We start from the raw sequence: 15,447 nt of genomic DNA on the forward strand, positions 1-15,447 counted from the left end.
GAATACATGAATAAAGATTCTGTTTATTGGGGACGATAAAATACATCCTCACATTGTCTAGTAAGTGACAGATAAAATACATCCTCACATTGTCTAGTAAGTGACAGATAAAATACATCCTCACATTGTCTAGTAAGTGACAGATAAAATACATCCTCACATTGTCTAGTAAGTGATAGATAAAATACATCCTCACATTGTCTAGTAAGTGACAGATAAAATACATCCTCACATTGTCTAGTAAGTGACAGATAAAATACATCCTCACATTGTCTAGTAAGTGACAGATAAAATACATCCTCACATTGTCTAGTAAGTGACAGATAAAATACATCCTCACATTGTCTAGTAAGTGATAAAATACATCCTCACATTGTCTAGTAAGTGACAGATAAAATACATCCTCACATTGTCTAGTAAGTGACAGATAAAATACATCCTCACATTGTCTAGTAAGTGACAGATAAAATACATCCTCACATTGTCTAGTAAGTGACAGATAAAATACATCCTCACATTGTCTAGTAAGTGACAGATAAAATACATCCTCACATTGTCTAGTAAGTGACAGATAAAATACATCCTCACATTGTCTAGTAAGTGACAGATAAAATACATCCTCACATTGTCTAGTAAGTGACAGATAAAATACATCCTCACATTGTCTAGTAAGTGATAGATAAAATACATCCTCACATTGTCTAGTAAGTGACAGATAAAATACATCCTCACATTGTCTAGTAAGTGACAGATAAAATACATCCTCACATTGTCTAGTAAGTGACAGATAAAATACATCCTCACATTGTCTAGTAAGTGACAGATAAAATACATCCTCACATTGTCTAGTAAGTGATAGATAAAATACATCCTCACATTGTCTAGTAAGTGATAGATAAAATACATCCTCACATTGTCTAGTAAGTGATAGATAAAATACATCCTCACATTGTCTAGTAAGTGACAGATAAAATACATCCTCACATTGTCTAGTAAGTGATAGATAAAATACATCCTCACATTGTCTAGTAAGTGACAGATAAAATACATCCTCACATTGTCTAGTAAGTGATAGATAAAATACATCCTCACATTGTCTAGTAAGTGATAGATAAAATACATCCTCACATTGTCTAGTAAGTGATAGATAAAATACATCCTCACATTGTCTAGTAAGTGACAGATAAAATACATCCTCACATTGTCTAGTAAGTGACAGATAAAATACATCCTCACATTGTCTAGTAAGTGACAGATAAAATACATCCTCACATTGTCTAGTAAGTGATAGATAAAATACATCCTCACATTATCTAGTAAGTGACAGATAAAATACATCCTCACATTGTCTAGTAAGTGACAGATAAAATACATCCTCACATTGTCTAGTAAGTGACAGATAAAATACATCCTCACATTGTCTAGTAAGTGACAGATAAAATACATCCTCACATTGTCTAGTAAGTGATAGATAAAATACATCCTCACATTGTCTAGTAAGTGACAGATAAAATACATCCTCACATTGTCTAGTAAGTGACAGATAAAATACATCCTCACATTGTCTAGTAAGTGATAGATAAAATACATCCTCACATTGTCTAGTAAGTGACAGATAAAATACATCCTCACATTGTCTAGTAAGTGACAGATAAAATACATCCTCACAATGTCTAGTAAGTGACAGATAAAATACATCCTCACATTGTCTAGTAAGTGACAGATAAAATACATCCTCACATTGTCTAGTAAGTGACAGATAAAATACATCCTCACATTGTCTAGTAAGTGATAGATAAAATACATCCTCACATTGTCTAGTAAGTGACAGATAAAATACATCCTCACATTATTTAGTATGTGACCGATAATAGACAGCACACTGTACATTGTAATCACATGATAGAAATGGGTTTGTTCTTCGTCCCAAATGGCATCCTATTCCCTTTATAGTGCACTACTTTATAGTGCACTACTTTATAGTGCACTAATTTAAAGTGCACTACTTTTCACCAGAGCCTTATGCCACACATGTCTCCCTCCAGTCCACCGAGTTCAGCTTCCACGGTTGGCCTGGTCTCGGTCAGGGATCAATTACATCTGTTTATCTGAGGAGCGCTGTATGGGAACACAGAGGTACAGGATAAAGACAGTATGGTGTCTGTATGGGAACACAGAGGTACAGGATAAAGACAGTATGGTGTCTGTATGGTGTCTGTATGGGAACACAGAGATACAGGATAAAGACAGTATGGTGTCTGTATGGGGAACACAGAGATACAGGATAAAGACAGTATGGTGTCTGTATGGGAACACATAGATACAGGATAAAGACAGTGTGGTGTCTGTATGGGAACACAGAGATACAGGATAAAGACAGTATGGTGTCTGTATGGGAACACAGAGATACAGGATAAAGACAGTATGGTGTCTGTATGGGAACACAGAGATACAGGATAAAGACAGTATGGTGTCTGTATGGGAACACAGAGATACAGGATAAAGACAGTATGGTGTCTGTATGGTGTCTGTATGGTGTCTGTATGGGAACACAGAGATACAGGATAAAGACAGTATGGTGTCTGTATGGTGTCTGTATGGTGTCTGTATGGGAACACAGAGATACAGGATAAAGACAGTATGGTGTCTGTATGGGAACACAGAGATACAGGATAAAGACAGTGTGGTGTCTGTATGGTGTCTGTATGGGAACACAGAGATACAGGATAAAGACAGTATGGTGTCTGTATGGGAACACAGAGATACAGGATAAAGACAGTATGGTGTCTGTATGGGAACACAGAGATACAGGATAAAGACAGTATGGTGTCTGTATGGGAACACAGAGATACAGGATAAAGACAGTATGGTGTCTGTATGGTGTCTGTATGGTGTCTGTATGGGAACACAGAGATACAGGATAAAGACAGTATGGTGTCTGTATGGTGTCTGTATGGTAACACAGAGATACAGGATAAAGACAGTATGGTGTCTGTATGGGAACACAGAGATACAGGATAAAGACAGTGTGGTGTCTGTATGGTGTCTGTATGGGAACACAGAGATACAGGATAAAGACAGTATGGTGTCTGTATGGGAACACAGAGATACAGGATAAAGACAGTGTGGTGTCTGTATGGTGTCTGTATGGGAACACATAGATACAGGATAAAGACAGTATGGTGTCTGTATGGGAACACAGAGATACAGGATAAAGACAGTATGGTGTCTGTATGGAAACACAGAGATACAGGATAAAGACAGTATGGTGTCTGTATGGAAACACAGAGATACAGGATAAAGACAGTATGGTGTCTGTATGGGAACACAGACACAGAGATACAGGATAAAGACAGTATGTTGCCATCTTAGATCCTTTATTAGCACAAAGCTAGCCTGGTCCCAGATCTGTTTGTGCTTTCCTGCCAACTCCTACAGTATGTCGTTGTCATGCCGACCATAACAGCACAAACAGAACTGCGACCAGGCTAGCTGGCACAAGACATAGATTGAAGAAGAGAGAGAAGGCTGTGTGACGTCCCTCATCATAGTAGCAGTGAACTCACCTGAAACTTCCAAATCAGAGCCACGACGACCAGGCCGTAGAAGGTACTCTTAGCGATGAAGATGCTGTAGGCCAGCTTGGCAGTCTGGGTGCTCTTCACGTAGTACTCTACAATAAGGACAATAAGACATTGAAATGACCTTGACTAAGATGCTGTCAGGTTAATATTGTTCCGCAGATTAGGCATGACTAAATATGATAGTATTGTAAACAGTATTATGTAAACTATAGGTTATATGTATTCCATGTATTTGGCATGAACAATAAGTAGTTCAGTATAGAATGGACACATTTACCGGTCGTCATCCCTCCATCACCACCTTGACATGGAAGAAACAAAGCAGTGTTTCACATGACACAGGCTAATGTACATCCTAGTTCTACATAATGATGTAGAGAAGCTCACTAGTTTACTTACTATTTTACTAGAGAATGACAAATACAGAGACGCATACTATTGTCGTTCAATAAAACCCGTTTCTTCTCATAAACAAGGACAGGGTTTTAGTTCATAATTTGACCATACCTCCTTCTCCGTTAATGTGATCTGCAACATATATATTATCGGTCCCATTGAAGAAGCGGACGGCGCAGGTGAATCTGTTAGAGGCCGTGTTCCATGTCTTGGCTGGGACTCTCAGTCTGCTGGTGATACTGTAGCGTCTGTTTTCATCCCTCAAGGCAGTGTTGTCGGTCCCCACTCCATCGGTGATGTTGGCGCCTCCATTTAACTTCCAGAACACAGTGACGTGGTCGGGGTAGAAGTCGGTGGCCACACACACCAACGTCTTCTTCTTCTTCTTGTTTCTATCTTCACACTCCTTAGTGGAGGGTGGAAGGACTTTGACTTTGGGTGGAGTGACAGGGATGTCTGGCTCTGCAGGGAGGAAATAGGAGAAGCTTTAACCTTCAATGACTCTATTTGTTGTCCACTCAGACCTGAACTTGATTCTGTGTCCAGACAAGCCCATAATAACACAACATTTCATTCAGCATCTCAGAGTGAACCTCTTTGCAACCCAGCTGCCAAAGTCATTGGCAAAACAGGTCGAACATGAAAGCTATAATATACCATTATTACAGTATTTTGGCAGCGTCCTTACCCAGAACTGTTAGCATGGTTCCCTCTCCAAAGTAGGCAGGATAAGCACTTTATACCTCAATACCATGAGAGATGTAGACTGGGTCTGGGCATAGAACCAGACCACTTTATACCTCAATACCATGAGAGATGTAGACTGGGTCTGGGCATAGAGCCAGACCACTTCATACCTCAATACTGGGTCTGGGCATAGAACCAGACTACTTTATACCTCAATCCTGGGTCTGGGCATAGAACCAGACCACTTTATACCTCAATCCTGGGTCTGGGCATAGAACCAGACCACTTTCTACCTCAATCCTGGGTCTGGGCATAGAACCAGACCTCTTTCTACCTCAATCCTGGGTCTGGGCATAGAACCAGACCTCTTTCTACCTCAATCCTGGGTCTGGGCATAGAACCAGACCTCTTTCTACCTCAATCCTGGGTCTGGGCATAGAACCAGACCACTTCATACCTCAATCCTGGGTCTGATACCTTGTTGTGTAAGATGTTAGAGGAAGATAACTGATGTTTTTACTGTGATCCAGTTACATTAAAATAACATTTTAGTTTAAAGTGTAACTGTTTTTATATTGCAGAATATTGTACATGTTTTCTCCATGCTAGTTTGTAACATTTGGTAGTATATTTTCTTTCCTAAAACGGTGAGTGTGGTGCCGGCTCCAAAGTATGCTTCCCGAGTACGAGTGCAGAGCGACAAGGCTGTATCCTAAAGTCTCTAGTTCTGACAAGGACTCTGGACATTCTCAACCTTTGTTACTCTGTTAGAAGTACATTCAAATACTCTTCACAGTAACTCAGCCACGGGTATCATCTAAATTATAACCAAATACATTATTGTGACTATTTTTCTAATGAAATATAAGTGGTTTCCATCTTCAACAGTCATTTGGTTAATTTGATTATTTTTATTTTGGTGTTTTGTCTAGAACAGTTAAGCGGGTTCCTCCGCTGAAGTCAACCTGGCCAGCACCATGAACACAGTACAGTGGAACACTGCTCTAATATAGATATACAGTATAGACGTGCTGAGCCTGGCACCATTAACACAGTACAGTGGAATACTGCTCTAATATAGATATATAGACATGCTGAGCAACACTGCTCTAGTATAGATATATAGATGTGCTGAGCCCGGCACCATTAACACAGTACAGTGGAATACTGCTCTACTATAGATATACAGTATAGACGTGCTGAGCAACACTGCTCTAATATAGATATATAGACGTGCTGAGCCTGGCACCATTAACACAGTACAGTGGAACACTGCTCTAGTATAGATTTAGTCTCTAGCTGTGCTGTTTTCTAGAACTTTCCATCCCCGATCACGACCTTTGATAAATCTATTCTCATAATACCAACCAACACCCTGTTCTTACCAGTTTAGAACACATAGATGAGGCAAACATACTATAATTTACTAGGATATCACATCTCTCTTCTCACAATTACGTTGTCTAACTCAGACGACACATAAAGGCAAACATCGTGTACGGATGACTTACCGAGAACTGTTAATTTGGTGCCTGAACCGAAATGTGCCTCATAGTTGGCACAGTGTACAGGCTTAACATCAAAAAGCATTGAGTGGAGTAACACTAGTATGAACTAATTTAATATACTGAATCTTCACATCACTATGCTACTACACCACAACATAGAGTCCCATTACTTCCATCATGGTGAATATTCTCTTACCCAGAACAGTCAGTTTGGTTCCTGCTCCAAACAATGCAGGATTATAGTTGTCACAGTGTGGACATACTGAGCAGTAATGGACCAACTACTACTGCCTTGTTCTATGCTTTTGGCATCAGAAATACTTTAAGAATGCTTGCTTTTTGTCAATTATTCATGTTTTTATGAAGAAAGAAAATAGAAAATCATACATTTCTCGATAAGAAAGTAGGAAGTATTTACCTAAAACAGTGAGTTTGGTTCCTTTGCCAAAGAAGGCTGGTTGGTTTAAAGTCACAGCGTTTTCACATCAACCCTTTATTTCAGATTGACCACTTTAGGAGACTCTTATTGGCAACGAAACACCTTCAGGGTTACATATGTACATACATATTATGAATCTTTAAGAAGTTAATAACTTACCTAAAACAGTGAGCTTTGTTCCATTTCCAAAGTAGGGCACACTTCCAGTGTCACATCGCTACTCTCCTATTCCAAAAATACCTCAGATCTCTCTGTCATTCACCCTCTAGGGAAAATGAACAGAGATACTCAGAGATACAGAGAACAGATACTACCTCAGATCTCTCTGTCATTCACCCTCTAGGGAAAATGAACAGAGATACTCAGAGATACAGAGAACAGATACTACCTCAGATCTCTCTGTCATTCACCCTCTAGGGAAAATGAACAGAGATACTCAGAGATACAGAGAACAGATACTACCTCAGATCTCTCTGTCATTCACCCTCTAGGGAAAATGAACAGAGATACTCAGAGATACAGAGATACAGATACTACCTCAGATCTCTCTGTCATTCACCCTCTAGGGAAAATGAACAGAGATACTCAGAGATACAGAGAACAGATACTACCTCAGATCTCTCTCTATATAGATATATATATCCATGGGGACTTTAAAACACCATCACCTAGTTGGTTTAGAATACGTTTTGTTGTCAAGCAGGAATCAAACAAACTCCAATATCTAATGAATTTAACTTGATGTTACGAAGAAAATCCTGTTCAGTATTATTGATCTCTTGAGAAGCATCTCTCCAGGCTCCTTAACAGTCTCCTCAATGTGTGTGAATTGCCCCCAGACCTATCCTGTATGGAAGTGAATGGGAGGAGGTTTTTGTATGGAAGTCAATGGTAGGAGGTTGTTTTTGTATGGAAATGAACGAGAGGAGGTTTTTGTATGGAAGTGAATGGAAGGAGGTTGTTTTTGTATGGAAGTGAATGGGAGGAGGTTGTTTTTGTATGGAAGTGAATGGGAGGTTGTTTTTGTATGGAAATGAACGAGAGAAGGTTTTTGTATGGAAGTGAATGGGAGGAGGTTTTTGTATGGAAGTGAATGGGAGGAGATTTTGTATGGCGTCTCTATGTGAATATATCACCGTGGCCCCCTGTCCCCACAGTGTTAAAGCATCGCACAAAAACACTAATTCTCTCTCATTCTCTCGTCTTCCTCTTCCCTCCTTCCCCCCACTCGGTCTCTCTCTCATTCTCTCGTCTTCCTCTCCCCTCCTTCCCCCCACCCGGTCTCTCTCTCTATCTCTCTACCCATCTCTCCTGCTCAGTATCAGTCTTTAGCAGCAGGTGTGTTGATATGGGGGTTCCTGTTCCAAACGGACTCTTTCTATTTCTGTCAACAGCACTAAGTCTCTAAAACGCCCCCCCCTCCCTCTTCAGGGTTGATTTCTGTGTAATCTGACATTTACCCTCCAGAGGTCAGTGTATAATCTAGGATAGTTTAGACTCCTGGTTTCATTTTTGTGTAATCTGACATTTACCCTCCAGAGGTCAGTGTATAATCTAGGATAGTTTAGACTCCTGGGTTGATTTCTGTGTAATCTGACCCTCCAGAGGTCAATGGAAGGTCAACTCTAAGAAACTTCTCCTTTTTAGTCAAATAGTATAATTTGATACAAGGGTAGACCTATATACCAGGGACACCTGGGTGACAGTCAGACAGTCAGAGAAACACCCATATACTGTTTGTTATATCTATCTTTGAAAGTGTAGAACCACTAACTTGGCCTGCAGGTTCGAGGACAACAACTCTAGAGAGTGTGCAAAGCTGTCACCAAGGTAAAGGCTACTTTGAAGAATCTTGATTTTTTTAACACTATTTTGGTTACTACATGATTCCATATGTGTTATTTCATAGTTTTGATGAAGACATCAATAATAAGATGTTCAGTACCAGAGGTAGCCTCTGATTCCTCCACAGTTACATGTACCAGAGGTAGCCTCTGATTCCCCCACAGTTACATGTACCAGAGGTAGCTTCTGATTCCCCCACAGTTACATGTACCAGAGGTAGCCTCTGATTCCCCCACAGTTACATGTACCAGAGGTAGCCTCTGATTCCCCCACAGTTACATGTACCAGAGGTAGCCTCTGATTCCTCCACAGTTACATGTACCAGAGGTAGCCTCTGATTCCTCCACAGTTACATGTACCAGAGGTAGCCTCTGATTCCTCCACAGTTACATGTACCAGAGGTAGCCTCTGATTCCTCCACAGTTACATGTACCAGAGGTAGCCTCTGATTCCCCCACAGTTACATGTACCAGAGGTAGCCTCTGATTCCCCCACAGTTACAGTTACATGTACCAGAGGTAGCCTCTGATTCCCCCACAGTTACATGTACCAGAGGTAGCCTCTGATTCCTCCACAGTTACATGTACCAGAGGTAGCCTCTGATTCCTCCACAGTTACATGTACCAGAGGTAGCCTCTGATTACTCCACAGTTACATGTACCAGAGGTAGCCTCTGATTCCTCCACAGTTACATGTACCAGAGGTAGCCTCTGATTACTAGACTGTTACATTGTCACACCCTGACCATAGTTTGCTTTGTATGTTTCTATGTTTTGTTTGGTCAGGGTGTGATCTGAGTGGGCATTCTATGTTGTGTGTCTAGTTTGTCTGTTTCTAAGTGTTTTGGCCTGATATGGTTCTCAATCAGAGGCAGGTGTTAGTCATTGTCTCTGATTGGGAACCATATTTAGGTAGCCTGTTTGGTGTTGGGTTTTGTGGGTGATTGATTGTCTCCTGTGTCAGTGTTTGTACCACACGGGACTGGTTTCGGGTTTTCACATTTATTGTTTTGTATTCTGTTCATGTATAGTTTTTCTTATGAAAAAACCATGAACTTCAACCACGCTCCGCCTCTCCTTCGACGGAAGAACCCCGTTACATACTGCTGCTGTGATATTCAGTATAAGCTAACTTATAACCCATGTTGAGGTAGACTGTGTAGACACAACAGACTGCGTTGTGTATGGACTGCCTTCTCTACCCACCCAGCTAAATATACAACCACACATTCATTGTTCACCAGAGACAGTTAGAGTTAACGTTGTGCAGGTGTGTCATGTTGATACGACCAGTAGTTTTTGGTTAGTGAGGGAATGAATTTGCAGCACTGTGCTGACTGGCTGCACAGTAATACACGGCACTGGCTTTGGCCTTGGAATGACCTGTTAAGTTGAACCGTGTTTCATAGTTCTTCTCAAGAGTTGGGTTTGTATAGTGTAGAGTTCCAATGAGTTCCATGGTCTTCTGTCCTCCCTTGTCCTTCTGTTGGTACCACAGCATGTACGGGTAGTCGTTGTCGCCGTGGTGACAGTCCAGGTGTGCCTCTCTGTGTTCAGTTGTCCTCCTCAGGAGGTGTTGAGGAGTCTGGCGGATGAGGAGAGAGGAGGAGAACACCACCTCCTCTACAGAGGGGAGGAGAACACAGTCAAGAGGACATTACAGAGACGCCACAGTGGATATAACATATCTCTGTGACACTTACCTGAGAGGAAGGAGAGACAAACGAGGAACGTGGTAAATATTTTGAACATGGTGACTTTTTAGTGCGGATAGATACGAAGACAAATGAAAAGGCTGAGGTAGGAACTCAATGGTAATTCCCCAGGAGGAGAGGGGAGGAGAGAAGGAGGGGAGGGGAGAAGAAGGAGGGAGGAGAGAAGGAGGGGAGGAGAGAAGGAGGAGAGAAGGAGGGGAGAAGGAGGGAGGGATGAGGAGAGAAGGAGGGGAGGGATGAGGAGGGGAGGGGGTGTGGGTGTGTGGAGGAGAGAAGGAGGTGAGAGGGGAAGGAGGGGAGGGATGAGGAGGGGAGGAGAGGGGAGGAGAGAAGGAGGGGAGGGGGAGGGAGAGAAGGAGGAGGGGAGGAGAGAAGGAGAGGGGAGCAGAGAAGGAGGGGAGGGGTTTAGTGAGTCTTTGTTCTGAGGAGGGAGGAGCTTATAGTTGACGTGTCTACCTACAGTACAGTGTGACATTACTGCATTCTGCTGGATCAGCTGGAAGTTATTGATACAGGAACAGAAGTTATTGATACAGGGACAGAAGTTATTGTTACTGTAACAGAAGTTTTTGATACAGTAACAGAAGTTTTTGATACAGGAGCAGAAGTTATTGATACAGTAACAGAAGTTATTGATACAGTAACAGAAGTTATTGTTACAGGAGCAGAAGTTATTGATACAGGAACATAAGTTATTGATACAGGAACATAAGTTATTGATACAGGAGCAGAAGTTATTGATACAGGAGCAGAAGTTATTGATACAGGAGCAGAAGTTATTGATACAGTAACAGAAGTTATTGATACAGGAACAGAAGTTATTGATATTTGAACAGAAGTTATTGATACAGGAGCAGTAGTTATTGATACAGAAGCAGTAGTTATTGATACAGTAACAGAAGTTATTGATACAGGGACAGAAGTTATTGATACAGTAACAGAAGTTATTGATACAGGGGCAGAAGTTATTGATACAGGAACATAAGTTATTGATACAGTAACAAAGTTATTGATACAGTAACAGAAGTTATTGATACAGTAATATAGGTTTTTGACACAGGAACATAAGTTATTAATACAGTAACAGAAGTTATTGATACAGGAGCAGAAGTTATTGATACAGGAACATAAGTTATTGATACAGGAACATAAGTTATTGATACAGGAACAGAAGTTATTGATACAGGAGCAAAAGTTATTGATACAGGAGCAGAAGTTATTGATACAGGAGCAGAAGTTATTGATACAGGAGCAGAAGTTATTGATACAGGAGCAGAAGTTATTGATATAGGAACAGAATTTATTGATACAGGAGCAGAAGTTATTGATACAGGAACAGACGTTATTGATACAGGAACAGACGTTATTGATACAGGAACAAAAGTTATTGATACAGTAACAAAAGTTATTGATACAGTAACATAAGTTATTGACACAGGAACATAAGTTATTAATACAGTAACAGAAGTTATTGATACAGGAGCAGAAGTTATTGATACAGGAACATAAGTTATTGATATAGGAACAGAGGTTATTGATACAGGAACAAAAGTTATTGATACAGTAACATAAGTTATTGATACAGTAACAGAAGTTATTGATACAAGAGCAGAAGTTATTGATACAGGAGCAGAAGTTATTGATACAGGAGCAGAAGATATTGATACAGGAGCAGAAGTTATTGATACAGGAACAGATGTTATTGATACAGTAACATAAGTTATTGATACAGTAACAGAAGTTATTGATATTTGAACAGAAGTTATTGATACAGGAGCAGAAGTTATTGATACAGAAGCAGTAGTTATTGATACAGTAACATAAGTTATTGATACAGGGACAGAAGTTATTGATACAGTAACATAAGTTATTGATACAGGAGCAGAAGCTATTGATACGGGAACAGAAGTTATTGATACAGGAACAGAAGTTATTGATACAGTAACAGAAGTTATTGATACAGGAGCAGAAGTTAGTCTGTATTTTGAAGAAAATAAACAAAATATTATTACACATTTTTGAGGATGTTTACCATGGAGGATGTTTAGGATGCTTAGTATTGACGATGTTTAGCATTGAGGATGTTTAGCATTGCAAATGTTCAGTATTGATGATGTTTAGCAGTGAGGATGTTTAGCATTGCAAATGTTCAGTAGTGAGGATGTTTTGCAGTGAGGATGTTTAGCATTGAGGATGTTTAGCATTGAGGATGTTTAGTATTGGGGATGTTTAGCAGTGAGGATGTTTAGCAGTGAGGATGTTTAGCAGTGAGGATGTTTTAGTGTTGGGGATGTTTTGCATTGAGGATGTTTAGCAGTGAGGATGTTTAGCATTGAGGATGTTTTAGTATTGGGGATGTTCAGCAGTGAGGATGTTTAGCATTGAGGATGTTTTAGTATTGGGGATGTTCAGCAGTGAGGATGTTTAGCGTTGAGGATGTTTAGCAGTGAGGATGTTTTAGTATTGGGGATGTTTGGCGTTGAGGATTTTTTGCATTACACATGTTTAGTATTGAGGATGTTTAGCATTGAGGATGTTCAGCATTGAGGCTGTGGTTCAGAACACTGTAGGAGGTGTGAGGTGTGACTATATATCTCAGAGTTGGGTTTGTATGGCTGAGATAGGACCTGATGCAATATCCTGTCTGGCAGTACAGAAATACACTGTCCAGTCTGGCAGTACAGAAATACACTGTCCTGTCTGGCAGTACAGAAATACACTGGAGGGAGTATCTTAGTCACATCCAGGGAGGACTGAGTGGTGGAGGGAGTATCTTAGTCACATCCAGGGAGGACTGAGTGGTGGAGGGAGTATCTTAGTCACATCCAGGGAGGACTGAGTGGTGGAGGGAGTATCTTAGTCACATCCAGGGAGGACTGAGTGGTGGAGGGAGTATCTTAGTCACATCCAGGGAGGACTGAGTGGTGGAGGGAGGAGGGAGTATCTTAGTCACATCCAGGGAGGACTGAGTGGTGGAGGGAGTATCTTAGTCACATCCAGGGAGGTCTGAGTGGTGGAGGGAGTATCTTAGTCACATCCAGGGAGGACTGAGTGGTGGAGGGAGTATCTTAGTCACATCCAGGGAGGACTGAGTGGTGGAGGGAGTATCTTAGTCACATCCAGGGAGGACTGAGTGGTGGAGGGAGTATCTTAGTCACATCCAGGGAGGACAGTGGTGGAGGGAGTATCTTAGTCACATCCAGGGAGGACTGAGTGGTGGAGGGAGTATCTTAGTCACATCCAGGGAGGACTGAGTGGTGGAGGGAGTATCTTAGTCACATCCAGGGAGGACTGAGTGGTGGAGGGAGTATCTTAGTCACATCCAGGGAGGTCTGAGTGGTGGAGGGAGTATCTTAGTCACATCCAGGGAGGTCTGAGCGGTGGAGGGAGTATCTTAGTCACATCCAGGGAGGACTGAGTGGTGGAGGGAGTATCTTAGTCATATCCAGGGAGGACTGAGTGGTGGAGGGAGTATCTTAGTCATATCCAGGGTGGACTGAGTGGTGGAGGGAGTATCTTAGTCACATCCAGGGAGGACTGAGTGGTGGAGGGAGGAGGGAGTATCTTAGTCACATCCAGGGAGGTCTGAGTGGTGGAGGGAGGAGGGAGTATCTTAGTCACATCCAGGGAGGACTGAGTGGTGGAGGGAGTATCTTAGTCACATCCAGGGAGGACTGAGTGGTGGAGGGAGTATCTTAGTCATATCCAGGGAGGACTGAGCGGTGGAGGGAGGAGGGAGTATCTTAGTCATATCCAGGGAGGACTGAGTGGTGGAGGGAGGAGGGAGTATCTTAGTCATATCCAGGGAGGACTGAGTGGTGGAGGGAGTATTTTAGTCACATCCAGGGAGGTCTGAGTGGTGGAGGGAGTATTTTAGTCACATCCAGGGAGGACTGAGTGGTGGAGGGAGGAGGGAGTATTTTAGTCACATCCAGGGTGGTCTGAGTGGTGGAGGGAGGAGGGAGTATCTTAGTCATATCCAGGGAGGACTGAGTGGTGGAGGGAGTATATTAGTCACATCCAGGGAGGACTGAGTGGTGGAGGGAGGAGGGAGTATCTTAGTCACATCCAGGGAGGACTGAGTGGTGGAGGGAGGAGGGAGTATCTTAGTCACATCCAGGGATGACTGAGTGGTGGAGGGAGTATCTTAGTCACATCCAGGGAGGACTGAGTGGTGGAGGGAGTATCTTAGTCACATCCAGGGAGGACTGAGTGGTGGAGGGAGTATCTTAGTCACATCCAGGGAGGACTGAGCGGTGGAGGGAGTATCTTAGTCACATCCAGGGAGGACTGAGTGGTGGAGGGAGTATCTTAGTCACATCCAGGGAGGACTGAGTGGTGGAGGGAGTATCTTAGTCACATCCAGGGAGGACTGAGTGGTGGAGGGAGTATCTTAGTCACATCCAGGGAGGACTGAGTGGTGGAGGGAGTATCTTAGTCACATCCAGGGAGGTCTGAGTGGTGGAGGGAGGAGGGAGTATCTTAGTCACATCCAGGGAGGACTGAGTGGTGGAGGGAGTATCTTAGTCACATCTAGGGAGGACTGAGTGGTGGAGGGAGGAGGGAGTATTTTAGTCACATCCAGGGAGGTCTGAGTGGTGGAGGGAGGAGGGAGTATCTTAGTCACATCCAGGGAGGACTGAGTGGTGGAGGGAGTATCTTAGCCACATCCAGGGAGGACTGAGCGGTGGAGGGAGTATCTTAGTCACATCCAGGGAGGACTGAGTGGTGGAGGGAGTATCTTAGTCACATCCAGGGAGGTCTGAGTGGTGGAGGGAGGAGGGAGTATCTTAGCCACATCCAGGGAGGACTGAGTGGTGGAGGGAGTATTTTAGTCACATCCAGGGAGGACTGAGTGGTGGAGGGAGTATTTTAGTCACATCCAGGGAGGACTGAGTGGTGGAGGGAGGAGGGAGTATCTTAGTCACATCCAGGGAGGACTGAGTGGTGGAGGGAGTATCTTAGTCACATCCAGGGAGGACTGAGTGGTGGAGGGAGGAGGGAGTATTTTAGTCACATCCAGGGAGGACTGAGTGGTGGAGGGAGTATTTTAGTCACATCCAGGGAGGACTGAGTGGTGGAGGAGGGAGTATCTTAGTCACATCCAGGGAGGACTGAGTGGTGGAGGGAGGAGGGAGTATCTTAGTCACATCCAGGGAGGACTGAGTGGTGGAGGGAGGAGGGAGTATCTTAGTCACATCCAGGGAGGACTGAGTGGTGGAGGGAGGAGGGAGTATCTTAGTCACATCCAGGGAGGACTGAGTGGTGGAGGGA

At 42.7% G+C, this 15,447-nt stretch overlaps 1 protein-coding gene across 1 annotated transcript; it reads right to left on the reverse strand.

Annotated features, from left to right (window-relative positions):
• Nucleotides 1–2,009: 2,009 nt before the first annotated feature.
• Nucleotides 2,010–10,210, reverse strand: LOC124002271 (M1-specific T cell receptor beta chain-like). The gene is made up of 7 exons (XM_046309646.1): nt 10,162–10,210; nt 9,783–10,081; nt 6,372–6,456; nt 4,092–4,442; nt 3,862–3,885; nt 3,567–3,673; nt 2,010–2,118 (listed from the first exon to the last, which is right to left on the reverse strand). Exons 1-7 carry the CDS (start codon nt 10,208–10,210, stop codon nt 2,095–2,097), a joined length of 939 nt encoding a protein of 312 aa, XP_046165602.1. The 3' UTR covers nt 2,010–2,094.
• Nucleotides 10,211–15,447: the final 5,237 nt, after the last annotated feature.

The sequence above is a fragment of the Oncorhynchus gorbuscha genome, linkage group LG17 (assembly GCF_021184085.1).
Source record: "Oncorhynchus gorbuscha isolate QuinsamMale2020 ecotype Even-year linkage group LG17, OgorEven_v1.0, whole genome shotgun sequence".
Taxonomy (NCBI): domain Eukaryota; kingdom Metazoa; phylum Chordata; class Actinopteri; order Salmoniformes; family Salmonidae; genus Oncorhynchus; species Oncorhynchus gorbuscha.

Bases quoted from the DNA above. Each gene is read 5' to 3' on its own strand.
- LOC124002271 (XM_046309646.1), bottom strand. From the start codon at position 10,210: ATGTTCAAAATATTTACCACGTTCCTCGTTTGTCTCTCCTTCCTCTCA. The intron at 10,082-10,161 runs GTAAGTGTCACA...TCCCCTCTGTAG, and splicing joins TTGTCTCTCCTTCCTCTCAG to AGGAGGTGGTGTTCTCCTCC. The intron at 3,886-4,091 runs GTATGGTCAAAT...TTCCATGTCAAG, and splicing joins TCACATTAACGGAGAAGGAG to GTGGTGATGGAGGGATGACG.